Here is a 25993-nt window from a genome sequence, read left to right as displayed (position 1 = left end):
AATTAGTCTTATTCTATGTAATAATGGTATGGGAATAATACATTTGATTTTGTATCAAACATGACATTTTCAGTCACCTTGTCTGAAGGACAAGTGCATAAACAGGTTAATGGAAATCCCTACATGTTTTTTTTTTTTTTTTTTAAAGTCTCATGGAATTTAGGCCTATGTTGAACACCGCACATTAGCTGCTATTGTTGGCTGAATGATAGAACAGCTATTTCCATGTTAAAATGTTATGGGATGCATTTTCTCCATAGTTTTTTTTATGGTAGACCACTCTGATAGGCCTACATATGATCAAATAGCTACAGAAGCTTACTTGGCCACTGTTAAAACGGTAACTTAAAGCGGGTACAGCCTCAGTGTTCACAGTAAACGCGCACCAGAAGTTGCACAGAATTTACACATTTGCACTCAGAAGACCTGAAATTTGTTCAGTGCCAAATTTTTTGGGAGGTAAAATTGCTTGTAGAGTAAATTGTTTAAAACAATGTCTAAAAATGTTGAATGAATTAATGTGTGTAATTGTATTTCAGAAAGCATCAATATTCCATATTTTAGAGAACCTCTTGGTGTCATTATACTCCTATAGTGTTATCTTTATCATGTACAGGTCATGGATCATTGGGTCTTACAGGGGAGGCATTTACAGGTCTAAAAGGGGACTGAAATGTTCACTTTCATTATTTTCTCAATGGTTTGTGTTACAATGTACGAAGAGTATCAACCATCCTTCCTCCCAATAAAGTTTCTATGAACAATCTGAGACGCCAAAACTATTTTTGGTACATGCTGACATGGAATAGTCCTATTTTGCACTTTTATGTAGCCTATTTTTGGCCAGCTAATCGCCTAACCAAGCTAATAGCCTAACTTGGCTATTAGCCAAGTAACATCATGGACTAAGCATTCAAATCCTGTTGCTGTGACAATTAAGGTCAAATTAAGATCCTCCATCTGTATGTAATGTAGTAACTAAAATAACCACTTACCTCTTTTCTTTGCCCTTTCTCCCCCGACACCATTATGGTCGCTCACCTTTTATTCTCCCCCCATCAGGAGAACCCATACCCTGTCGTGGCCATGCATAAGGTGCAGCGGCCAGCTGAGAGCCCTGGTCACAATGACCCCAAGAACTTGGCCATCTTCCCTCCGCTGGACGACGTCACAGTCCAGCTCTTCATCGACCACGCCGCCGCCAAGCTCAAGATCGCCCCTCCCATGGTCAAGGCCGAGCTCAATGGCATGGTGCCCTCCGGACCCCCACTGGGTGAGTGTGCCAGGCTGGGTGGGAAAGACTGAGTGGAGGGGATAGTGTGGGCTGGGGGGTAGAGCGCCATAGTCATATGATGGTGGGATTAAGTAGTGGAGTGAATGGACGGTTGAAAGACTGATGTGGACATTCCTATTGGGTTGTGGGTTAGAAGTTAGCAGAGATGCCAACATGAGATTGTGTCTGATGGATTGGCTTGATGTCTGGTGTAAAGAGGCTGATACAGGCCACCCGGCAAGCCTCCAGACAGTCCACTGTGTTAGATGGGTCACATAGAGGTCATCCTATCTCACAGCATGGGTTTAATTGAGCCGGATTCAGTGTAGCTTCAGGGTAGACTGATGAGTGTGTCGGGTTCACCCAACAGTCCACCCGACAGTCCTCCAGTCCACCTGACAGTCCACTGTGTTAGGATGACCTCTCTGTGACCCATCCATCTCTCAGCATGGGTTTAATTGAGCTGGATTCAGTGTAGCTTCAGTGTAGACTGATGAGTGTGATGTAATAACCGCTGATTCGTGGTGTTCCTCCAGGAGACATTGTGGACAGGCATGGTCATGTCCTGGCTAACAGCGCTCGCAGGCTGGAGGTGGTCAGGAACTGCATTACCTACATATTTGACAACAAAATGCTGGAGGCCAAGAAGGTGAGAGACAAGGCCACAACCGCATCTCCATGCTAGGCCATTTTAGAATGATAAAAGTTGTTTGAAACTGTTTATAGCTGATTCATAGTAGAGGTCGACCGATTAATTGGAATGGCCGATTAATTGGGGCCGATTTCAAGTTTTCATAACAATCAGTAATCGGCATTTTTGGACACCGATCATGGCCAATTACATTGCACTCCACGAGGAGACTGCGTGGCAGGCTGACTACCTGGAGCCAAGGTAAGGTGCTCGCTAGCATTAAACATATCTTATAAAAAACAATCAATCTTAACAAAATCACTAGTTAACTACACATGGTTGATGATATTACTAGTTAATCTAGCTTGTCCTGCGTTGCATATAATCAATGCAGTGCCTGTTAATTTATCATTGAATTGTAGCCTACTTCGCCAAACGGGGGATGATTTTAACAAAACGCATTTGCGAAAAAAGCACAATCGTTGCATGAATGTACCTAACCATAAACATCAATGCCCCTTAAAATCAATAGACAGAAGTATATATATTTTTAAACCTGCATATTTAGTTTAATGCATTTAATGCAGAGTCAGGGTATATGCTACAGTTTGGGGGCGCCTCGCTCGTTGCGAACTCATTTGCCTGAATTTTACATAATTATGACATAACATTGAAGGTTGTGCAATGTAACAGCAATATTTAGACTTTTAGATGCCACCCGTTAGATAAAATACGTAACGGTTCCGTATTTCACTGAAAGAATAAACGTTTTGTTTTCAAAATGATAGTTTCCGGATTTGACCATATTAATGGGGCGGCAGCGTAGTCTAGTGGTTAGAGCGTTGGACTAGGAACCGGAAGGTTGCGAGTTCAAACCCCCGAGCTGACAATCTGTCGTTCTGCCCCTGAACAGGCAGTTCACTGTTCCTAGGCCGTCATTGAAAATAAGAATGTGTTCTTAACTGACTTGCCTGGTTAAATAAAGGTAAAATAAAATGAATTAATATTAATAACTGTGTTATTATATTATAATTAAGTCTATGATTTGATAGAGCAGTCTGACTGAGTGGTGGTAAGCAGCAGCAGGCTCATAAGCATTCATTCAAACAGCACTTTACTGCGTTTGCCAGCAGCTCTTCGCAATAACTTCAAGCCGATCAACTCCCGAGATTAGGCTGGCAATACTAAAGTACCTATTAGAACATCCAATAGTCAAAGGTATATGAAATACAAATGGTATAGAGATAAATAGTCCTATAATAACTACAACCTGAACTTCTAACCTGGGAATATTGAAGACTCATGTTAAAAGGATCCAGCTTTCATATGTTCTCCGCAAGGAACTTAAACGTTAGCTTTTTTACATGGCACATATTGTGCTTTTACTTTCTTCTCCAACACTTTGTTTTTGCATTATTTAAACCAAATTGAACGTTTCATTATTTATTTAAGACTAAATGGATTTTATTGATGTATTATATTAAGTTAAAATAAGTGTTCATTCAGTGTTGTTGTAATTGTCATTATTACAAATATATATATATTTAAAAACGGCCGATTTAATCGGTATTTTTGGGGGGGGGGGTCCTCCAATAATCTGTATCGGTGATGAAAAATCATAATCGGTCGACCTCTAATTCATAGCTAGTTTAGAGGTTTGACCTACATGGTAGTCTAGTGACTTTTCATCTTTTGAAAACATAACATTTTTTATAAAAGCTAAATGAAGTTCCTGCACATGACACCTAATATTGTTGTCCTGTGTTTGCTGCCCCACCCCTCCCCCCCAGCTGATGCCAGCAGTACTGCGGGCGCTGAAGGGCCGGGCGGCCAGGGTGTGTCTGACCCAGGAGCTCAACCAGCACGTCCTGCAGAACCGAGCTGTGCTGGACGACCAGCAGTTTGACTACATCGTCCGCATGATGAACTGCACCTTACAGGTACATGCCGACGCCACAAAAAATTCTCTCTCCTCTTCTACAAAGTTCTATTGTAGACCGCAGCTCACAGTCGGGTTCAGTACATAGAACGGCTGTATCGAAGGAGTTCTGAAAGCAATAACTTTAACTCTTTGGGACTTTTTCAAAACAGACCTGTTTAGAACAAAACAGACCTGGCCTTTATATTTTCATAAGATCACACACTGAATAATGGAGCCTAATCGGTGGCGTTGCATGACTGACATTGTATGGCGATGTTGACCTCTATTTTCCTACTCAGGACTGCTCCCACATGGATGAACACGGTATTGCAGCCATCCTCCTTCCCCTGGTCACGGCCTTCTGCAGGGTAAGTCACAAAAAACAAACAATCCTTATTCAACACAAAAGAAACAAATCATTGTCCTTTATCATAGCTTTAAAGTGGTCTGTTTCTAAAGCTTCTGTGTGGCCTTGTGTGTTTGTGTCTGGCAGAAACTAGGCGCGGGCATCACCCAGTTTGCCTACAGCTGTGTGCAGGAGCACATGGTGTGGACTAACATGCAGTTCTGGGAGGCCATGTTCTACAGTGATGTCCAGAACCACATCAGAGCCCTGTATCTGGAGGCAGACGGGGGGGGAGCTGTCCACCTCTGTAAGAACAGACCCTAAAATTACACAACAAGCAGGACCTTTTTTTAAGCTAATGCTCCTGCATATTAGCATCAAACACAGCAATAAAAACATAACCGAGTCCTTTTCCTTGATAATAGTACTTAGTCCTTGGAGTACATCCTTACATTGACCCCATCTGATCTTCCCCCTTCCACCCCCCCCCAGTCTCACGGTCAGCAGGAGTCTGGTCCAGCAGCGGGAGGTCAGGAGCTGCTGGGTGCTCTGGAGCTGGCGTCAGAACAGAGTAGGCTGTGGTCCACGCTCAGCAAGGAGCAGCAGAGTGAGCGCGTGCAGAAAGAGGAGAGCACGGTGTTCAGCCAGGCCATCCACTACGCCAACCGCATGTCCTATCTGCTGCTGCCCCTGGACACCAGCAAGAACCGCCTGCTCAACAGGTCCGGGATAGGGGATGTGGAGAGTGTTAGCAACAGCTACGTCACCAACAGGTACACCAACAGGTGGGGGACGCACACACACACAAACACACACTCGACAACAGACAGACAAACACACCCAACAGCTTCATCACTAATAGACATGTTAAAAACAGCTTGTCAAACGGTGGGCAGCTTTGTAACATCTTACAGTGGAACCAGCAACAAACTTATGCCAAGCGATACGACTTTAACTTTGAAGTTCAAGCTCATGATGGTCGTTCCTAAGATGCATTTGTTGTATTTATTTAGCATTGCTGGCAGCATGGCGGAGAGCTACGACACAGAGAGCGGCTTTGAGGACGCTGAGAGCTCTGACGTGGCCAACTCTGTGGTGCGATTTATCAACCGCTTCGTAGACAAAGTGTGTAACGAGAGTGGGGTGACCAACGAGCACCTCAAGGCACTACACACCATGATACCAGGTAGGAATCTCCATTTTGTGTTTTTGGTGCTCATGTTGTGAACTTTCCTTGACAGATCAGGGTTGTATTTATTAGGCACGAAATGGAAGAAAATGGACTGATGTGGAGGGATTCCCTGAACTTGTCCAATAAGAAACACCTGTTTTAGTTTTCCTTTGCAAAGTGTTTTGCTACTGTGTTCCCTAATGAATATGACTCAGGTTTTCTAGAGTTCAAATTGTGTGTTAGGGGAGAGTTTTAATCAGTTTCTCTCTCTCTCCCTCCTGTGTTGTTCCACAGACATCGTTCAGATGCACATCGAGACGCTGGATGCAGTCCACAGGGAGAGTAAGCGACTGCCACCGATCCAAAAGGTAACCAATTCCTTATTTTACATTACGCTGGAAAAAAGCCACGCAGATCCCCGCCCCAGGCCAGCCCCGCTCAGCCCCCTCTCCACCAATCCCTGCTCAGTGACACAGTGCCACGCCCACGGCAGGTACGTCTGTCCCAGCGACAGCACCATGTGTGACTCACACTACTACGCCTGAGACGTGCATGCTGGGTTGATGTAGTTCCCCCCTCAGAAGCCGGTGTCTCGTTCAATTGGAACTAAAATGGGAGAAAATGTTTTGAGAACGAGGTACTACCTAACTTTGTCCAATACGAACAAGAATGTGGATTTCCTATTTCAGTACATTTTCTCCCGTTGGTGCCTACTGAATGTGGACCTGGAAGACGACTACAGCCCGAGCAGTGCATGCTGGGGGTTGTAGTTCTCAGTGACCTGGTTGACTACCGCCTGCGTCACTGACTCTTGTGCCTTCAGACAGAAGGGTGCAGTTTGCTCTGGTTGTTCTGTGGAGTTTTCTGCCAGCAGTTGGAGAGGGATAGTAGCTTTGCACGGCATCGTCGGCATGTCTGTTGTGTTAATGGCATCTAAGCATTGCCCTAGCATATGCATCAACCAAGAGCTCAGGGATGCCCTGTATCAGATATCAGTCCAATTGGATCTCACCTTTTGTGTGTTTTCTCTGTTTATCCCATCTTATAATTTGACCTGATCCCACCTCCCAGAATGTGCTATTATTTTTCTCCCTGCATGAGCATTCATGTCATATGAATTCCAGTTAAATCCTCTCCCAATGAGCTGGACCTAGGGCATTAGGAGTTGCACAACAGATTATGAAATGGGTTACAAATGAGTGCCTTAACAAATGTTCTATTATGAGTTGAGCTGCTCTGTTTGGTGTAGTTGCCCCAGCATAGGCCTCTCCAGCATCGCTGAGCACAGGAAATGATGTCATGCTCTGAGCCAGATGTTCTATTGGTCTTTAACAGAAAAAGGACCTGCATCCAAGAATACTGTGAGATGATTTTGTGAGAAAATATACAAATGGTTGTAAACATGTTACCTCTTTTGAAGGGGAAAACCCTAAACCACTCAAAATTGCAGTTTATATTATACTAGTCTTAAGAGATTTGAATAGTTTCATATCCAACTTGTTGAGCATCAGGGATGTCTTTGCCAAGATCCCACCAGCCAATTGAGATTTAGGCAAACCGTTTATGTTATGTAACATTAACAAAAGTAACAAATTGAAATCAAATGTCTCCATTTTGATATATCCGTTTTCAACTGTCTGTCGTGTGATACATTTGTGCTTCAGCATGCGATCTGGATTGACGTGAGCCATTTGTTGTGGTGAATTTGGTTTGAAATATAGAACCACCAATGTAAGGATGGCTTATATATTTGAGTTCTGTTGGACATAAAGCACTAGCAACTGCCCCCCCCCCCCCCATCCTTACCTACCTTGTCCCTCTACTCAATCTGCTTACTCTTCTCCTTCCATCAATTATCAACTCTTCTCGTTTCTTTACCCCACATCTACCTCTTCCTTATATTCCTCTGCCCTCCCTCTCTTCTTGTTCACAATCTCTTCCCCCGTTCCTTTTCTCTCCTTCACTCCTCCCTCTCTCTGTGCTGCAGCCCAAGCTTCTGAGGCCCATTCTTCTGGCGGGAGAGGAGCTGGTGATGGACGGCATGCGGGTGCACCTGATCTCAGACGGCCGGGAGGAGGCCACGGGGGCCTTGGGGGGGTCCAGCCCTCCTCCCTGCCGAGGGGGCCATCTTCCTCACCACCTACCGCCTCATCTTCAAGGGCACGCCCAACGACCCGCTGGGTAAGAGGGTGTTGAAAACACAAACATGCACGCGTGTTAATACACACACACACTTTCTCTCTAACCCTGAGTGTTGTTGTGCAGTGGGTGAGCAGGTGGTGACTCGGTCGTTCCCCATCGCCTCCCTGACTAAGGAGAAGAGGATCTCTGTCAGTCTGTCCATGGACCAGTTCATACAGGAGGGTCTGCAGCTACGCTCCTGCACTTTCCAGGTACACCTCTACCCTCCGTCCTGCCACCCTCGTATCCATCACTCTACTGCCTAAACACCAGGCCCCTAGGCCTTCATAGCTTCTCCTCCCTCCACACACTCTCATTCTGCATTGTAACACTCTCCATTTAAAATGTGTGTTTTTCTGACACTCCTCCTGTAGCTGCTGAAGATAGCGTTTGATGAGGAGGTGGCGTCGGACCTGGCTGAGGTGTTCCGGAAGCACATGCACAAGCTCCGCTACCCACAGCACGTCCAGGGAACCTTCGCCTTCACCGTGGGCCAGAGTGGCAAGACGTTGGTCGAACACAAGACCAAGGACAAGAACCAGTCAATAAAGTAAGACCAGACCGATATAACACACATTCACGTCAACCACAAGAACCAAAACGACACTAAAAGAAAACAGGAAGAGCATACACACGCCAAACACATTTCAACACACATCCGCGTTGTATAAAACGTCAATACCGCTCCAGTTTTATTGTCAGTTAGCAGAGTAATGAGAAAGTGTAAATCTGTAAGACGTTTCACACCTCTCACATCCTCCACATCAAGTACAGAACATCCATTTAAAAAGTGCTTATTCACTAAAGGATGTGGGTCACGGATGACACCCCAGCACTGTAATGTGAGCTGAATATACGGCCTGCCCCAAGCAGCAGCCTCTGGAGATATAGTAGTCCACATTATTGCCCTACATTTTATAGCCGTCCTGACAGTTTAAAGAATATATCTGACGGTCTCTGATTTGAAGTCAGTGTTTGGTGTGATGTATTAATAAAAACAGGGTTTATAGACCTTTTGCTTGCGAGTGTAAGTGCTTCAGTGAGTGAGAACCCTTGTTCTTGTGTAACCACCAATGGGCCATATAGCATGCAGACTGTCTAGTTCTGCTCGCTGCACACTGACTTATTTCAGGCAGGGTCAGTAGAGAGGAATGCAACTTCACATCCTACACTCTATTCTGTCCACTGTCACTGCCAGTAGACCCCCAAAGTTCCCTTTTGCTTTATCATCCCCCACTCTCTCCACTTCTCCCTTTCTCTCTGCCGCTCTCTCACTCTGTCTGTGTGTACCCCCCCCATCACTCCTTCCTTCCTTCTCTCTCATGTGGGGGTATGAAAAGAGCATGAGCTCTCTGAGAGCTGGCTTCTATCTGTTGAATAATGCAGCAGTGGAAACAGTGATGGTTCCTCCGTGTTTGTCCCTGGTGTTTCCATCTCCTCCCCGAGTCGTCACGCCACTAAAAGACTCCATTCATTCACTGATATTAACCTCACGACAATGCGGGCCCAACCCCCCTGCAGCATTGAGCAGGCTCAACTAGCAGTCTTTTAACGCATTCATTAGCTTTAATTATGCATACAGACTACCGCCGAGTCTGCATTAGGGATGTGCCTTGGATTTAATTAACCGGTTATTTAAACTTCTAAGTACCACTCAGAGCTTTTGTACCTTTAAATGTATAACCAGGGTTGTATTCACTTGACATGAAATGGAAGCAAACGGGCCAAAACAAGGAGGTACAATCAAAACTTGTTCAATAAGAAACACTTGTTTTCATTTTCCGTTGCAAAGTGTTTTGCTATGGTGTGCCCAAATGAATATGACCCAGGAAGTAGACGTCATTAAGTTCTCTCTCTTCCCCCTCTCCTTTTCCTCTCACTTCCTCACCCCTCCACCCTTCCTAAGAACACTTTCCAAAAACCTGGTGAAGAGTGCCAAGAGGACGATCGGTCGACAGTATGTGACCCGGAAGAAGTACTCACCTCCCACCTGGGAGAACAGGAGCAGCCTGCAGTCAGAGCTGGACGAGGATGAGATCTCCGGTAGGACATGGTGTTGACAACTCAAGCAGCAACGTCAAGGTTTAGGGTGGCATTTTGACCTAAGATCCACACACTTCCGTTGACATAAATACATGTCTTATGTAAAAGTCTTGATTTGCTGTTGAATGGTCTCTACAGTGTTTGATCTGAGGTAGTAGGCCAGTGTACGCTGTCTCTGACTGTCTGTGTGTCTGCTACAGTCTCAGAGGAGTTGGACCAGGGCTCCCTCACCCTGTCTTCCACCATCCGCTCCTCGGACAGACAGACCATGAGCAACGTGGTGGAGCGTGCCTGTTGCCGTGACTACCAGCGGCTAGGACTGGGCACGCTCAGTAACAGCCTGACGCGCTCCAAGAACGAGCCCTTCCGCATCTCCACCGTCAACCGCATGTACACCGTCTGCAGGAGGTAAGTTCACGGTCCAACCGCAGATAGAACATGTTTTTACGACGGGTTCACGATGAAATATCATGTGGGACTCCCTAAAAACACGCCAGTTCGACACTCTTTGTTTTTAGCAGATATCAATCGCATGTGATAGGTTTATGGTCAAACCATACATGGACCATGTTTCAAGTAACTTCCTGAGTTTAGTCTCAAAGCACTGCATTCAGGTTGAATGCCGTTTTGATTCAAGTACACGTTTGATCTTAACATTTATATAAATAAACATTCAGTCATGTTACTTTGATATGCAGAGTGGGCCAATGAGCAAACTATATTTTAACACATGACATTATCTTGTGGTCATGACATTCTGCAGTGACATGAACAGAATGTCATCTCAACCCTAACTCCCTCTGCTCTCTCTCTCTCTCTCTCTCTCTCGCTCTCTCTGTGTGTTACCAGTTACCCCGGCCTGTTGATCGTGCCCCAGAGCATTCCAGACTCCACCATCCAGCGCATCTCCCGCTGTTACAGACAGAACCGTTTCCCTGTGGTGTGCTGGAGGAACTCTCGTACCAAGGCTGTGCTGCTGCGCTCTGCAGGCCTCCATGCTAAGGGAGTGGTGGGCTTCTTCAAGTCCCCCAATGCCCCCAGCGCCGGTACGACACAAACTAAAAGTTAGTTAGATGGTGTCTTTAAGGGAATGACTGGGGATGTTGGGCTTTGTTTAGGAATAATAAAACACGCCAAACCACTCCAAAGCCAGCTATATCAGTAGCAATGCTTTGTGAAAGTATAAGAATGTGATCCAGAAAGTCTCAACTCATCAGAAACAATGAGCAAATAAACCAACACTTTAGATGCATAGAAATGCACAGCTTATGCCCCTTACAGCTTGAGCATCATTTTTTAGTCTTCAGCATTTTATACCCAGCATGCAAATCTGCAAAAACCAGTGGTGATTGACAGTTGGGATCCTTCCCCAGGCCCCTCCCAGGCCGACTCGACCAGCCTGGAGCAGGAGAAGTACATGCAGGCGATCATCAGCTCCATGCCCTCCTACTGTGAGCCCAGTGGCAGGAACACGCTCGGCGGCTTCACCTCCACTCACATGAGCACCTCAGGTAGGACACACACACACACACCAGGGTTTCTGTTAGCTCGCTAAAATCCGGCTTTTGGCCAATTTAAAAAAAATGAAAATCCAATAGATTTGACACCGGCCAAATGTCCCCCAAGAAATAAAATAATCCCATTTCAAAATAACGCTTTTTAGCCTATTCATTGCTGGAAATACCAGTCGATGGAAATGCATTTGAATGGTCATGCTTATCAGTCTTTTGTTTAATTTGCATAATTTAGTGGAATTAAATTGGCTTGTGTATATTTTGGTTAGTTGATATGATTCTATTTATCACACACTTTTGGGGGGGGATCTGTAAAATAGTGCCAGTTGCTGCTGGTGTGAAATATGCTTTTATAAGCCCAATCATTGCACAGCAATTCTAAATGCGATCGCATGTTAAAAACAGTCACCATTAAAAAAAGCTACTATATTTCTCAACTGGTAATTGAAGCACCATTCAAGTGCTTAGGCAACAGTAGTCATGATTCAGCAGGTCACACACCACTTTAGAATGTGAGCTGGAGATTGAATACATTTTGAAAACATGTATACTTAATTGCGTGAAACCAAAACGTTTTACTTCATATTATGTGGCACGTCTTACCTTGCTTCAATGTAGCTGAGCCAAAATCTGTTTCTATAAACGTGGAGGCATTTATTTTCTAAAGACTTCCATATGCCAATGAAACAAGTAGCCAAATGTTCTCTTTTTTCCCCTTTTTCTCCCCAAACTGTTTTTCATTGTCCAGTAGCCAAAAACACAATCCTAATCATTTTATTTCATACACTCTCTCATAAGCCAGAGTTTGTGACCCTTTGCTTGTATCTATCTCCAGACTCGTCAGATAAGCTGAGGCAGCCTAAGATCGGAGCTCTGATGAAACAGGTGATGGGAGGCAAGGAGGACGTACCTGGAACCTTCAGCCGCGGAGGTGAGATTGTGGTTTTACTGTGTTTGTGTGGGTGTATGTGGTTGCGTTACTTGCATCAATTAGTTCGTAGAAACTTCCTTTGCAAGGAATGCCTTATATTTCTAGGTTTGGTTTGGGTTTGTATTGTGACTCGCCCTACAATTACCTGCCAAGGAACTTTCACTGGAACTAACCCAAAAGAGGAATGGTGGTTGTTACTTTAATAATAACCCATCTCCATAGTGTATCCATATTTGGGCCTGTGTGTATGTATAGCTGTGTGAAACCTTCTCCCCCTATGGTCTATGGTGTTGGTTAATGGGCATCATCTCTGTGTCATTTGACCTCAGCTCTGGGTCAAAGGGCGAGAGTCATCTCCCTTTCTCAGCCCAGAGTTTCAGGCAAGGCCAGAAACCCCCCCGGAGGTACAGTATGCACCGACCCAATCTAACCAATCAGGACTCTTACCAGTTACATCAGTCTGTCTGCGTTGGCTGGCGTCCCCACCCGTCAGTCCCTCTTTCCCTGTGATGTCCTAGTGTGTGTCTCTCGCTCTCAGGACTAACTTTTTGTTGTCCAATCTCTTTGTTAGAGAGATTCTCTTCTTCTTTTTAGGCATCTGTTTGCATGCTTTTCTAGTGGGCTGTCAACTCTACACACACTGCTGCAGATCGTCCTGTTTGTCCATGTTTCTATTCTGTGTTTGATTACTACTCTGTGCTGTGAGTGGTCTGATGACTCATGTTTTCCCAGCGCTGTTTGGTTTGGAGCATCATTTTTACATATAGCCTATTTAGCAACATAGATCAATCTTATTATAGTTCAATTATTCATACCGTGGTACTTTTTTTCAGCATGGCTTTCAGTTAGTCTAGTGGTATAGAGTACAGTGAATGTATCTGCCACTGCATAAATGTGGCTTGTGTGTGTTAGTAATGGCAAACTTGGAGAGTGCACACTGTATGTGTGTGTGATAACCCTCTCTAAAACCTCTCCCTGTGTGTGTGATAACCCTCTCTAAAACCGCTCCCTTTGTGTTAACCCCCTCTAAAACCTCTCGCTTGTATGTGTGTGCTCTAGGGAAGTGGGGCAGTATCCGGGGTAGTGGGCGTCTGAGTGCCTACAACCCAGAAGTGGGGAACAGGCTGTCCAGTAAGGAGTCTCCCCAGCCCAATGGGGGCCCCAGCGAGGCCCTGTTCCTCAGACAGCAGAGGGCCTACCTCTACATCATCGGAGACAAGACACAGCTCAAAGTAACTGCCAATACACAATACTACACTAGACTGTCTACTTATTTAATATTGATTGACTCAATATCCCAGAAGTCTTTGGAGGTCTTAGTGTCATTGAACCTTCAATCAATCAATCAAATGTATTTATAAAGTCCTTCTTATATCTCAAAGTGCTGTATAGAAACCCAGCCTAAAACCCCAAACAGCAAGCAATGCAGGTGTAGAAGCACGGTGGCTAGGAAAAACTCCCTAGAAAGGCCAGAACCTAGGAAGAAACCTAGAGAGGAACCAGGCTAGGGGTGGCCAGTCCTCTTTTGGCTGTGCCGGGTGGAGATTATAACAGAACATTGCCAAGATGTTCATAGATGACCAGCAGGGTCAAATAATAATAATAATAATCACAGTGGTTGTCGAGGGTGCAACAGGTCAGCACCTCAGGAGTAAATATCAGTTGGCTTTTGATAGCCGATCATTCAGAGTATCTCTACTGCGCCTGCTGTCTCTAGAGAGTTGAAAACAGCAGGTCTAGGACAGGTAGCACGTCCGGTGAACAGGACAGGATTCCATAGCTGCAGGCAGAACAGTTGAAACTGGAGCAGCAGCACGGCCAGGTGGACTGGTGACAGCAAGGAGTCATCAGGCCAGGTAGTCCTAGGGCTCAGGTCCTAGGGCTCAGGTCCGAGGGAGGGAGAGAGAGAGAGAGAGAGACAACAAGGGCAGTACGTTGCTCCAGAGCCTTTGCGTTCACCTTCACACTCATGGGCCAGACTACACTCAATCATAGGACCTACTGAAGAGATGAGTCTTCAATAAAGACTTAAGGGTTGAGACCGAGTCTGTGTCTCTCACATGGGTAGGCAGACCATTCCATACAAATTTAGCTCTATAGGAGAAAGCTCTGCCTCCAGCTGTTTGCTTAGAAATTCTAGGGACAGTAAGGAGGCCTGCGTCTTGTGACCGTAGCGTACATATTTTTGGTTTTAGTCAAGATTCTAGCAGCCGTGTTTAGCACTAACTGAAGTTTTATTTAGTGCTTTATCCGGGTAGCCGGAAAGTAGAGCATTGCAGTTGTCTAACCTAGAAGTGACAAAAGCATGGATACATTTTTCTGCATCATTTTTGGACAGAGAGTTTCTGAGATTTGCAATGTTACTTAGATGGAAAAAAGCTGTCCTTGAAACAGTCTTGATATGTTAGTCAAAAGAGAGATCAGGGTCCAGAGTAAAGCCGAGGTCCTTCAACAGAAGATCTCTTTGTTTCTTGGGACATAGAACAAGCATCTCTGTTTTGTCCGAGTTTAAAAGTAGGACATTTGCAGCCATCCACTTCCTTTTGTCTGAAACACAGTCTTCCAGGCAGTGCAATTTTGGGGCTTCACCGTTTTTCATGGAAATGTACAGCTGTGTGTCATCCGTATAGCAGTGAAAGTTAACATTATGTTTCCGAATGACATCACCAAGAGGTAAAATATATAGTGAAAATAATAGTGGTCCTAAAACGGAACCTTGAGGAACACCTAAATTTGCAGTTGATTTGTCAGAGGACAAACCATCCACAGAGACAATCTGATGTCTTTCCAACAGATTACAGTTTAGCAGAGAGGAAAGAGGATTCGTTAGAACGAGGCTGCATTAAGGTGTGTAAAGAGTTATGCAGTAATGTTTCTAGATATTACCCTGCTGGGATGGTCATCACTCAGTCCCCTCCCTCTAAACCAGGCCAGCTCTAAACGTGTCCAATTTGGGTTTCCAATCTCTCCAAAAGAATGTGATAATCGATGTTATCAAAAGCAACACTAAGGTCTAGTAGCACAAGGACAGATGCAGAGCCTCAGTCTGATGCCATTAAAAGGTCATTTACCACCTTCACAAGTGCAGTCTCAGTGCTATGATGGGGTCTAAAACCAGACTGAAGCGTTTCATATACATTGTTTGTCTTCAGGACAAACCTTGACCCCTGTTTGTCCCATATCATCAGGGTGGGAAGCAGGACTCGTTCCAGCAGTGGGAGGTGGTGCCCATCGAGGTGTGTGATGTGCGTCAGGTGAAGAACAGCTTTAAGAAGCTGATTAAGGCCTGTGTTCCCAGCTCAGCCACCTCTGAACCCAGCATGACCTTCCACCGCTGCCTGGAAGAGTCCGAATGGATGTGCCTGGTAATGCTCTCATTCATACAGTGTGTGTATGTTTGTTAGCGTGTGCAGCTGTAAAAGTGTATGTATTGTGCAATAAAGAGACCTATGGATGCATTTGATTTTTGTATGTTTATCCTGACTCTGCCTGCATAAGGTAATGTGTGTATGATTTAAGTGTGCTAATCATGACGTGTGTGTGTGTCCAGCTCCACAGAGTTCTGCAGGTGTCTGTCCTGGTGGTAGAGTTGTTAGACACGGGCTCGTCAGTCATGGTCAGCTTGGAGGACGGCTGGGACGTCACTACTCAGGTATAACACACGTACTCACTAAACATACTCACAATGCAAACACACCTCTCACAGCTAATGTAGGTCAACTTGTACATCCATGTGATATATCGTCTCTGCCTGTACTACCGATCTGTCTCCTCACTCCGCTGTTTAGGTAACCTATAAATTACGATCATCCTGTCTATCTGACTGTCACACCGATTCTTGGTCTCTCTCTAGGTGGTGTCTCTGGTCCAGCTTCTGTCAGACCCGTACTACCGGACCTTCGATGGCTTCCGCCTGCTGGTGGAGAAGGAGTGGCTGTCGTTTGGCCACAGGTTCAGTCATCGCGGCGCCCAGACCTTGGCCAGCCAGAGCAGCGGCTTCACACCTGTGTTCCTGCAGTTTCTCGACTGCGTGCACCAGGTATGTACGTGTGGGGGTGGGTTTTATGAGTGCAGGTGTGACAGTAAAGTGTGTGTGTGTTTGTCTAACTGGGTGTTTACATGTCAGCTACTTTACCCATATCATCTGGATTCTGCTATTTATCTGTATAGGTGTGCATCTGTGTGTCTGAGTAAACATGTGCGTGTGTTTACCTGAGTGTGACAGTGAATTTTTTTTTTTTTCCCCCGGCCAGTGATGTGGACTCGCAGGTGTGATGCGTCTCTGGCAGAGGGTTTCAATAGTCCTGTCTGTATTTATGATCCCAGCTTCACAATGGCTTGCTCTATTTAACCTCCTGTTACACAGGGACATACAGTGTATGTACAAAACATTAGGAACACCTTCCTAATATTGAGTTGCTTGCCATTTGCACTCAGAACAGCATCAATTTAACAGGTGACACTAATAAGGGATCGTAGCTTTCACCTGGTCAGTCATGGAAAGGGCAGGTGTTCCTAATATTTTGTACACTGTGTTTATATGGGTTGACGTTCCCACAATGAGTGCCTTTTGCGTCCCTTTGATATTTTAAGTAGAAATTGTACACAAATATAGAATTTTTAAATCCTATTATATTAAATGAAGTGCCCTTGAATATCGACCAAATGGAAAAATCAATACATTGTGTGCGTCCCCTGACTTGTAGGAAGTCCCAATATCCCAATATCATTGTAAAACACTAGTTACTTTTGTTGCTTTGATAGTCATTCCTGAAGACGATTAATTTGAAGGTCAACCCTGCTACGTTAACGCTCTTTTTAGTATGGTGGGAATCAGACCCTTGAAATTGAGCTCAGGTGCATCCTGTTTTCATTGATCATCCTTGAGATGTTTCTACAATTTGATTTGAGTCCACCTGTGGTCAATTAAATTGATTGCACATAATTTGGAAAGGCACACACCTGTCTATATAAGGTCCCACAGTTGACCGTGCATGTCAGAGCAAGAACCAAGCCATGAGGTCGAAGGAATTGTCCGTGGAGCTCAGAGACAGGATTGTGTCGAGGCACAGATCTGGGGAAGGGTACCAAAACATTTCTGTAGCATTGAAGATCCCCAAGAACACAGTGGCCTCCATCATTCTTAAATGGAAGAAGTTTGGAACCACCAAGACTCTTCCTAGAGCTGGCCTCCTGGCCAAACTGAGCAATCAGTAGAGAAGGGCCTTGGTCAAGGAGGTGACCAAGAAACCGATGTTCATTCTGACAGAGTTCCTCTGTGGAGATGGGAGAATCTTCCAGAAGGACAACCATCTCTGCAGCACTCCACAGGCCTTTATGGTAGAGTGGCCGAATGGAAGCCACTCCTCAGTAAAAGGCACATAACAGCCAGCTTTTAGTTTGCCAAAAGGCACCTAGAGGACTTTCAGACCATGAGAAGCAAGATTCTCTGGTCTGATGAATCCAAGATTGAACTCTTTGGCCTGAATGCCAAGCGTCACGTCTGGAGGAAACCTGGCACCATCCCCTCGGTGTTGCTGCCACCCATGCTGTGGGGATGTTTTTCAGCAGCAGGGAAAGGAAGACTAGTCAGGATCGAGGGAAAGATGAACGGCGCAAGTACAGAGAGATCCTTGATAAAAACCTGCTCAGGACCTCAGAGTGGGGCCATGGTTCACATTCCAACAGGACAACAACCCTAAGCAGATAGCCAAGACAATGTAGGAGTGGCTTCGGGACAGGCCTCTCAATGTCCTTGAGTGGCCCAGCCAGAGCTCGGACTTGAACCCAATCGAACATCTCTGGAGAGACCTGAAAATAGCTCTGCAATGATTCTCCCCGTCCAACATGACAGCTTGAGAGGATCTGCAGAGAAGTATGGAAGAAACTCCCCAAATACAGGTGTGCCAAGCTTGTAGTGTCATACCCAAGAAGACTGAAGCCTGTAATCGCAGCCAACTGTGCTTAAACAAAGTACTGAGTAAAGGGACTGAATACTTATGCAAATGTGGTATTTCCGTTTTTTATTTTTTTATTTGCAAAAATGTCTTAACCTGTTTTTACTTCGTAGTTATAGGGTATTGTGTGTAGATTGAGAAATTATTTAATCCATTTTAGAAGAAGGCTGTAACAAAAACTGGGAAAAGTCCAGGGGTAGGAATACTTTCCAAATGCATCCTACCTGAGTTCTTTGCGGAAGAGTTCTGAAATCTGCCACACCCCGATTGAATCAGCTTTTGTCTTTTCGGGGGAGAAAAATATATACACGTTTAAAAACAATATGCTACTTCTATCTATAAAATGTCTTTCACAACTAGCTATCGTTTGTTATATCACGTAATTGACGTGACGTGTGAGGAGAGGAGTCTTAATTTCAATTTCTCCTCGATGACCTTTGACCTTTTTCTAAAGGAGGCGAGAGAGGACGCAGGAGCTGCGCAAATCCAATTGAGGAAGGGCCAGTGAATGTTTGATCAAGAAGTTGAGCAGTAAACACAGGAAGGGCAACTGACGTGTTACCTTAAATCCTGTCCCCCCTGCAGATCCACCTGCAGTTCCCCATGGAGTTTGAGTTCAGTCAGTACTACCTGAAGTTCCTGGCCTACCACTACGTGTCCAACCGCTTCAGAACCTTCCTACTCGATTCGGACTATGAACGCATTGAGCTCGGTGAGCCTTTTATCCGTTCTACGCAGGAGTTTTACCTTATCAGATGGCCTCCAGATTCAGGTTACATGGTTAGGAGAAACTCCAGATCCCATAGATACTATCTGAATTCTTAGAAGTAGGTTATGTCAGTACATGTTTGGGTATGTGAGTGTGACTTATATGCCAGGTGAGTGATTGGGGTCAGTGAGTTGATGAATCTTCTGTCTGTGTTAAGGGGTTCTGTACGAGGAGAAGGGGGAGAGGAAGAACCCGCAGGTGTGTAAATCAGTGTGGGATTACATTGACCGGCTCAACAAGAAAACACCTATCTTCTTCAACTACATGTTCTCACCAGAGGATGAGGAGGTGAGTGAGCCTGGAACACAACTGGGTTACATTAGACTGCCCCCTGGAGGTGAGTGAGCCTGGAACACAACTGGGTTACATTAGACTGCCCCCTGGTGGTGAAGTTCACTGAAAATCCAAGTGGCTATCACACATTTTTAATCAAGTGGAGGTTTGGTTTTACGATCTTAGACTTGACCTAAGATTTACTAGCCGATCTTGAAGTTAGAATTATTACTTTTAATTACATGCACATTTTGTGGTAACAAAAATAAATTAATGTGGTCCCCAGGTACTGCGGCCGTACAGCTTCATCTCCAACCTGAAGGTGTGGGACTTCTACACAGAGGAGACGCTGTCTGAGGGCCCGTCTTACGACTGGGAGCTGGTGCAGAGGGGCCGGCAGGAGAGGCTGGCTGAGGAGGTGCCTGACAAACCAGACACCACCACCCCCAAATCCCAGCGACACATCGTCTGGCCCTGCTACGACAGCCGCAGCCGAGTGGTACCCGACGCCATCACCAAACTGCTGCAAGTTAGTGGAGATTACTTACACATTACGTACCATCAGTATACTGCTGTATACTGTATAACCCTAACTTGTTGTATAAATTCTCATACATGAATCTGACTTGCTCTGTGTATTCTGTCCTAGGACCTGCAGAGTCTGGAGGCTGAGTTGGGGCTGCCACCAGAGAAATGGAAGGACACTTGGGACAAGATCAAGGCCAACCAACGGGCCGAGGCCAAGCTGGAGAACAGGGTGAGAAACGCTGGACAACCAGAAGCTAACCTAGGATTTCACTAGCTATTAGGATGCCATCCTTCTGACAATTTAACTTACATTTACATTACATTTACATTTAAGTCATTTAGCAGACGCTCTTATCCAGAGCGACTTACAAATTGGTGCATTCACCTTATGACATCCAGTAGAACAGTCACTTTACAATAGTGCATCTAAATCTTAAAGGGGGGTGAGAAGGATTACTTATCCTATCCTAGGTATTCCTTAAAGAGGTGGGGTTTCAGGTGTCTCCGGAAGGTGGTGATTGACTCCGCTGTCCTGGCGTCGTGAGGGAGTTTGTTCCACCATTGGGGGGCCAGAGCAGCGAACAGTTTTGACTGGGCTGAGCGGGAACTGTACTTCCTCAGTGGTAGGGAGGCGAGCAGGCCAGAGGTGGATGAACGCAGTGTCCTTATTTGGGTGTAGGGCCTGATCAGAGCCTGGAGGTACTGAGGTGCCGTTCCCCTCACAGCTCCGTAGGCAAGCACCATGGTCTTGTAGCGGATGCGAGCTTCAACTGGAAGCCAGTGGAGAGAGCGGAGGAGCGGGGTGACGTGAGAGAACTTGGGAAGGTTGAACACCAGACGGGCTGCGGCGTTCTGGATGAGTTGTAGGGGTTTAATGGCACAGGCAGGGAGCCCAGCCAACAGCGAGTTGCAGTAATCCAGACGGGAGATGACAAGTGCCTGGATTAGGACCTGCGCCGCTTCCTGTGTGAGGCAGGGTCGTACTCTGCGGATGTTGTAGAGCATGAACCTACAGGAACGGGCCACCGCCTTGATGTTAGTTGAGAACGACAGGGTGTTGTCCAGGATCACGCCAAGGTTCTTAGCGCTCTGGGAGGAGGACACAATGGAGTTGTCAACCGTGATGGCGAGATCATGGAACGGGCAGTCCTTCCCCGGGAGGAAGAGCAGCTCCGTCTTGCCGAGGTTCAGCTTGAGGTGGTGATCCGTCATCCACACTGATATGTCTGCCAGACATGCAGAGATGCGATTCGCCACCTGGTCATCAGAAGGGGGAAAGGAGAAGATTAATTGTGTGTCGTCTGCATAGCAATGATAGGAGAGACCATGTGAGGTTATGACAGAGCCAAGTGACTTGGTGTATAGCGAGAATAGGAGAGGGCCTAGAACAGAGCCCTGGGGGACACCAGTGGTGAGAGCGCGTGGTGAGGAGACAGATTCTCGCCACGCCACCTGGTAGGAGCGCCCTGTCAGGTAGGACGCAATCCAAGCGTGGGCCGCGCCGGAGATGCCCAACTCGGAGAGGGTGGAGAGGAGGATCTGATGGTTCACAGTATCGAAGGCAGCCGATAGGTCTAGAAGGATGAGAGCAGAGGAGAGAGAGTTAGCTTTAGCAGTGCGGAGCGCCTCCGTGATACAGAGAAGAGCAGTCTCAGTTGAATGACTAGCCTTGAAACCTGACTGATTTGGATCAAGAAGATCATTCAGAGAGAGGTAGCGGGAGAGCTGGCCAAGGACGGCACGTTCAAGAGTTTTGGAGAGAAAAGAAAGAAGGGATACTGGTCTGTAGTTGTTGACATCGGAGGGATCGAGTGTAGTTTTTTTCAGAAGGGGTGCAACTCTCGCTCTCTTGAAGACTGAAGGGACGTAGCCAGCGGTCAGGGATGAGTTGATGAGCGAGGTGAGGTAAGGGAGAAGGTCTCCGGAAATGGTCTGGAGAAGAGAGGAGGGGATAGGGTCAAGCGGGCAGGTTGTTGGGCGGCCGGCCGTCACAAGACGCGAGATTTCATCTGGAGAGAGAGGGGAGAAGGAGGTCAGAGCACAGGGTAGCTTAGACAACTTAGACACTTACATAGACTTTTTGAAAATAACTTCTTGTAGATTTATAGTAATGTGTTCTACTGACCTCTTGTGGAAACTATTTGTGTTTTATTGAATAGATTAGCCCCCCTCTAAACTAACCAGAGGATATATATTTTCTTGCTCTTCCTCTGTTCTCTCACTCTTTCAGCCGTCGTTCAACAGCTCCTTGCTGATGTCGTCCAACATGAGTCACCAGCGGCGGTCTCAGGGGGTGTACCTTCCGGAGAGTGGGGTGGGCTCCTCCATTAACCTGGCCATGGACCGTGAGACCAGCACCACCTCCACCCCTGTGGCCGGGCGCCCCAGCACCAGCACCCTATACAGCCAGTTCCAGAGCACGGAGAGTGAGAACAGGTCTGTACCCCCACCCTTATCGCTGCCCCAGCAACACATTACCCCTCGGTGTGTTACGAAAGTGGCTGACTGGGTTTCCTCTACCTTTGACTCCCAGGAGTTTTGAGGGCATCCTGTTTAAGAAAGGTGCATTGCTGAAGCCATGGAAACCCCGCTGGTTTGTGCTGGACAAGACCAAACATCAGGTAAGAGGAAGGAGGTGGACCATGATACTGATGGTGATTGTTACTGTGGTGGTGATGATAATGATCTCTCTCTCTGTCTAGCTGAGATACTATGAGACCAGGCAGGACAAGGAGTGTAAGGGGGTGATTGAGCTGGCGGAGGTGGAGTCCGTCATTCCAGGCACGCCCACCATGGGAGCGCCCAAAAACATAGAGGAGAAAGCCTTCTTCGATGTGAGTTACCAGAGCCCTCAGGGTGATGTTTTTTATGACATGTAATGATCAGTGAATGTGTTTGCTAAATGACTAAAATGTAAATATACAAGTTAACTTAAGAATGGTTTTGTCTTAACCTCTCTCGTTCTCTTTCTACGGCAGCTCAAGACGACCAAAAGAGTGTATAACTTCTGTGCGCAGGACAGCCCCAACGCACAGCTGTGGATGGACAGTGTTCAGAGCTGCCTCTCTGATGCCTAGAGAGATGCACGGCTCCACCATAACAGGAACCAATGAGCAGTGCTGAGGCACCTGATGGACATCTCTGCTGGCCAATCACAGGAGTTCCTCTCCAAAAGGAGGAATTGAGACAGATGGGGGAGGGTCCTTTCCACAGTTGAACGCCGTTCAGTGTCGAACTGATGTCACGTTTCAGTGTTGTTATAAAAATGAAAATTAAGTAAAGTCCCTGAATAACCACTCGCTTTTGTCTCACCGTGTTGCTGGCTGCAGCCTGTCACCTTGGTAGTACAACCACTATTTGCGCTGGATGTCTATGCAAAATGGATCTAAAAGAAACAAAGCATGATGTAGTTTGTTGTGTGAGCTTGAAGATGGACACTTTCTCAACAGACTAATCTAACTGGTGCCTCCAGCATGCATATGTAGCCAGACCCACCCATCCCAACACTCCAGGGAGGAAGTACATTATCCAGCCATGCAGAGGATCCTGCCTGTAGTCAATGAAAACTGGAAGTGAATTGGAGTGTTTCCTTTAACAAAAGAACAGAATCGGCCCCAACTAATTCAGGACAGTCGTCATGGTCACCTGCTAGCTGACGTTGAAGCCTCCCCTGTCACTGCCTGATGTGGCTGAGTCTTACCCGTGAGGAGTTGGACACTCACAGATCCCCTCTCTAAGTTGTCTCTTATTACCTAGACACACCGCCAAGGGAGCCCTCTCAACGGTTTATGAAGGATTTCTATTTTTGGGTCACTCAAAATTGCGAGATATCAGTCCTCCTAGTTATCACCCCCAGAGCAGTTGATGGTGATATGCTGTTATTAGTCCTCGTGATCAAACCAGGAGAATGGCAGTCGGAGATTCTAAATCTGCCGGTTAGGGAGTCTGTCTGTCTGCAGAACAATATTAGTGTTTACACAAGAAGCTAAAGTTCTTCCTCTATTTATCAAAAACAAATAACCACTATTACAGTTCAGAATGTTAAGGAATGCTGAAGGAACATGTTTTTGTGAAGATTAATTTATGCACAAAATTATAAAACAAAGTTTAAAGGTGATGGGAGGAGATTATGGGATGACTAGTCTGTTTACATGACACAGGGCTGAGACTGGATCTGACTAACATGACACGACCCCCCTCCCCCTCTGTTTCTATGGTCAGGTTTAATGTTGGACAACTGGTATCAGTTATACAAGTGCCAGTGGATTTTAACATGTGACAAGTATTAGACAGTTGGATTGGAATATGCTCTAAACAAGTAAAAACAACCAATTTGTTGATGTAATACAGTTCTTGACCAGAGGGGGGCGTTAGTGGTCAAGGCACTTAGACTAATACATTCACATTTCCAACAATAATTACAGCCAATTAATAGCATTGAAAGTCTCAAAAGCATGTGTCTGAGCATAAGATATCACTCGGTGCACCTTACTCAGCCTTTGTGTGGTGGTCTGTGAGTCACAGCTTGGCTTCTGAACAACTGCATTTACATGAACAGTAATACTTCAGCGAGTCCCAACTTTCTCGCCGCTGCTCTTCTGTCTAAAACCAGTGTTTTTAGCTAGAGGCTGGTACATTCTATTCTTATTCCTGTACATAGGAGTCAATGTCTGTTAGCCTTGTAGAGAGAATGTTTAGCTGGAATTTGTGAGATTGCAATTAAGTCACTTGTTAGTTTTTTTACGCTACAGAGCAGTACCGGTTAGCCCTCATTTTGAGCCCCCAAGTTACGAAAACGGACACATACTCTTCGTTTAACACACAATGCTGTGTAAAATATGGTTATACTGCTGTTTTGTTGAACATAAAATTTGAATTGTAGATTTGTGTCTAATAACTCCTTTTGTATATACTACTCAGATTTGTATGTAACGTTTATGGTAGTAATTTATTTAACTTTCTCTGTCTCCTTGGTAAGAAAAGTTCCTCAATTACCACTTTTTAAAATTAGGAATCCAATGTGCCATTTGTTTTTCTGTGTTAACGTGACTAATGCTACTACTTTTTGGAAAATGTGTTGTGGAAGTAAATCCTAAATGTCTTTTTTTTTTACATTGTCCTTCCCCAATATCAATCCCTAAGCAAAGTGGAAATGGTGTGTTTGTATGAGCAAAAACTAGCCTCCCTAGTTAAGGTGGATTTTCTGGAATGGAGTTATGGAATCTCATTTAGCTGCACAGGTGGGGTGTTTTTAAAATGTCACACCCAACACACACTTAAAACCCAGCTCACCCAATTTACTGGTCTACTCATTTCTCCTGATTTGGGTAGATTATATCCACAACGTTAATCCGTACAATATAACCTTATTTATTTAGTTTTCTCTCTAAATAGGAATTTCCTTCTGAGCTGGGTCTGTCAATCATGTAATATATTTTTTAGAATTAAAACACTGTGGGTTTAAACATCACTGTTTTGGTGTAGGTTTGTCCTTTTTTCTCTCGTCCAAGATTAAGGATCAGTTAACTTGCTTTGGGTGTTAATATCTCTGATCAGTTATGAAGCTCTCAATTTTAGCACTACATGAGTGCACCAGCCAGGTAAAACCAACCTCATTCCCTGGTTATGAGAGCACCAGTCTGAAGAATAGAGGGTTATGATCAATCCTGTATCTATGCATGTGCGGATGGTTGTGTCCAGAGGGGCCCCACCCTGTTGGGAGTAGTTAGTGGTATGGGCAGGGATCACCATTCTTAACTCTTTATATAGCCTTCCTAAAGCCACTGTTAGACTTGGCAGGAGAAACATATCAGACTCGCCAAGTTAGAACATGCACTTTTTGAAGAACATGCTGTCAGGTCTAAAGTTAGAATCTACTCATTTCACCGTTCAACCCTAAACTTAACCAAGGCAAGAACTGTCGGCTACATACTATTAATGACAGCATCAGCTTTCCTCACACTCTATGACAATTAACCTGTTAATACAAAGTATAATCATTTGTTCTACACTCACTTTATATTTCAATTGAAACACGTTGGTATTTTGATTCACCTCCATTCTGGCCACAGTCCCAAAAGGAGGGTGTGGGGGAACTGAAATGCATCCTCTGCCTGAAGGAAACCATACATGATTGGATGGGTGAAAGCACTATAGTTGTCATCCAGCAAAATCTCAAAGGGAAGGATGCATTTAAGTTCTTTGCTATTCATGTGGTCAACCACACAGTGTCAAATGAGTAAGTACACTACTGCAGTGGTTCTTAACCTTTTTCGGTTGCTGTACCACCTGAATTTTGCTCTGCCCAGAGTACCCTCCCATGTGAATTTTACCAGTAGACCTATGGTGTCATGAGTCAAGTATACCCTGGTTGGGAACCACTGCACTAGAGGTATTTGGCAGAACCCAACGTTGACCCTCTCAAAAAGACAGCTCCTGCCCTGTAAGTGTTTAGG

At 45.5% G+C, this 25993-nt stretch overlaps 1 protein-coding gene across 1 annotated transcript in view; it reads left to right on the top strand.

Moving 5' to 3' along the window:
• LOC124013913 (myotubularin-related protein 5-like) overlaps positions 1–25008 on the top strand; it is a 70626-nt gene extending 45618 nt beyond the window's left edge. Inside the window, 30 exon segments of the mRNA XM_046328473.1 lie at positions 1063–1273; positions 1810–1922; positions 3695–3844; positions 4125–4193; positions 4319–4468; positions 4682–4944; positions 5185–5357; positions 5637–5710; positions 7330–7434; positions 7436–7523; positions 7608–7735; positions 7898–8073; positions 9430–9566; positions 9767–9974; positions 10416–10612; positions 10940–11077; positions 11916–12011; positions 12341–12415; positions 13071–13243; positions 15200–15376; positions 15562–15663; positions 15865–16050; positions 18554–18680; positions 18895–19025; positions 19297–19539; positions 19660–19767; positions 21769–21974; positions 22072–22159; positions 22241–22372; positions 22517–25008. Coding sequence (XP_046184429.1) covers positions 1063–1273; positions 1810–1922; positions 3695–3844; positions 4125–4193; positions 4319–4468; positions 4682–4944; positions 5185–5357; positions 5637–5710; positions 7330–7434; positions 7436–7523; positions 7608–7735; positions 7898–8073; positions 9430–9566; positions 9767–9974; positions 10416–10612; positions 10940–11077; positions 11916–12011; positions 12341–12415; positions 13071–13243; positions 15200–15376; positions 15562–15663; positions 15865–16050; positions 18554–18680; positions 18895–19025; positions 19297–19539; positions 19660–19767; positions 21769–21974; positions 22072–22159; positions 22241–22372; positions 22517–22615 — 4323 coding nt within the window. The 3' untranslated portion in view covers positions 22616–25008.
• The last annotated feature ends 985 nt before the right edge of the window (positions 25009–25993 follow it).

The sequence above is a fragment of the Oncorhynchus gorbuscha genome, linkage group LG25, assembly GCF_021184085.1.
Source record: "Oncorhynchus gorbuscha isolate QuinsamMale2020 ecotype Even-year linkage group LG25, OgorEven_v1.0, whole genome shotgun sequence".
NCBI classification, from domain to species: domain Eukaryota; kingdom Metazoa; phylum Chordata; class Actinopteri; order Salmoniformes; family Salmonidae; genus Oncorhynchus; species Oncorhynchus gorbuscha.
This window is presented reverse-complemented; position numbering and strand designations above follow the sequence as displayed.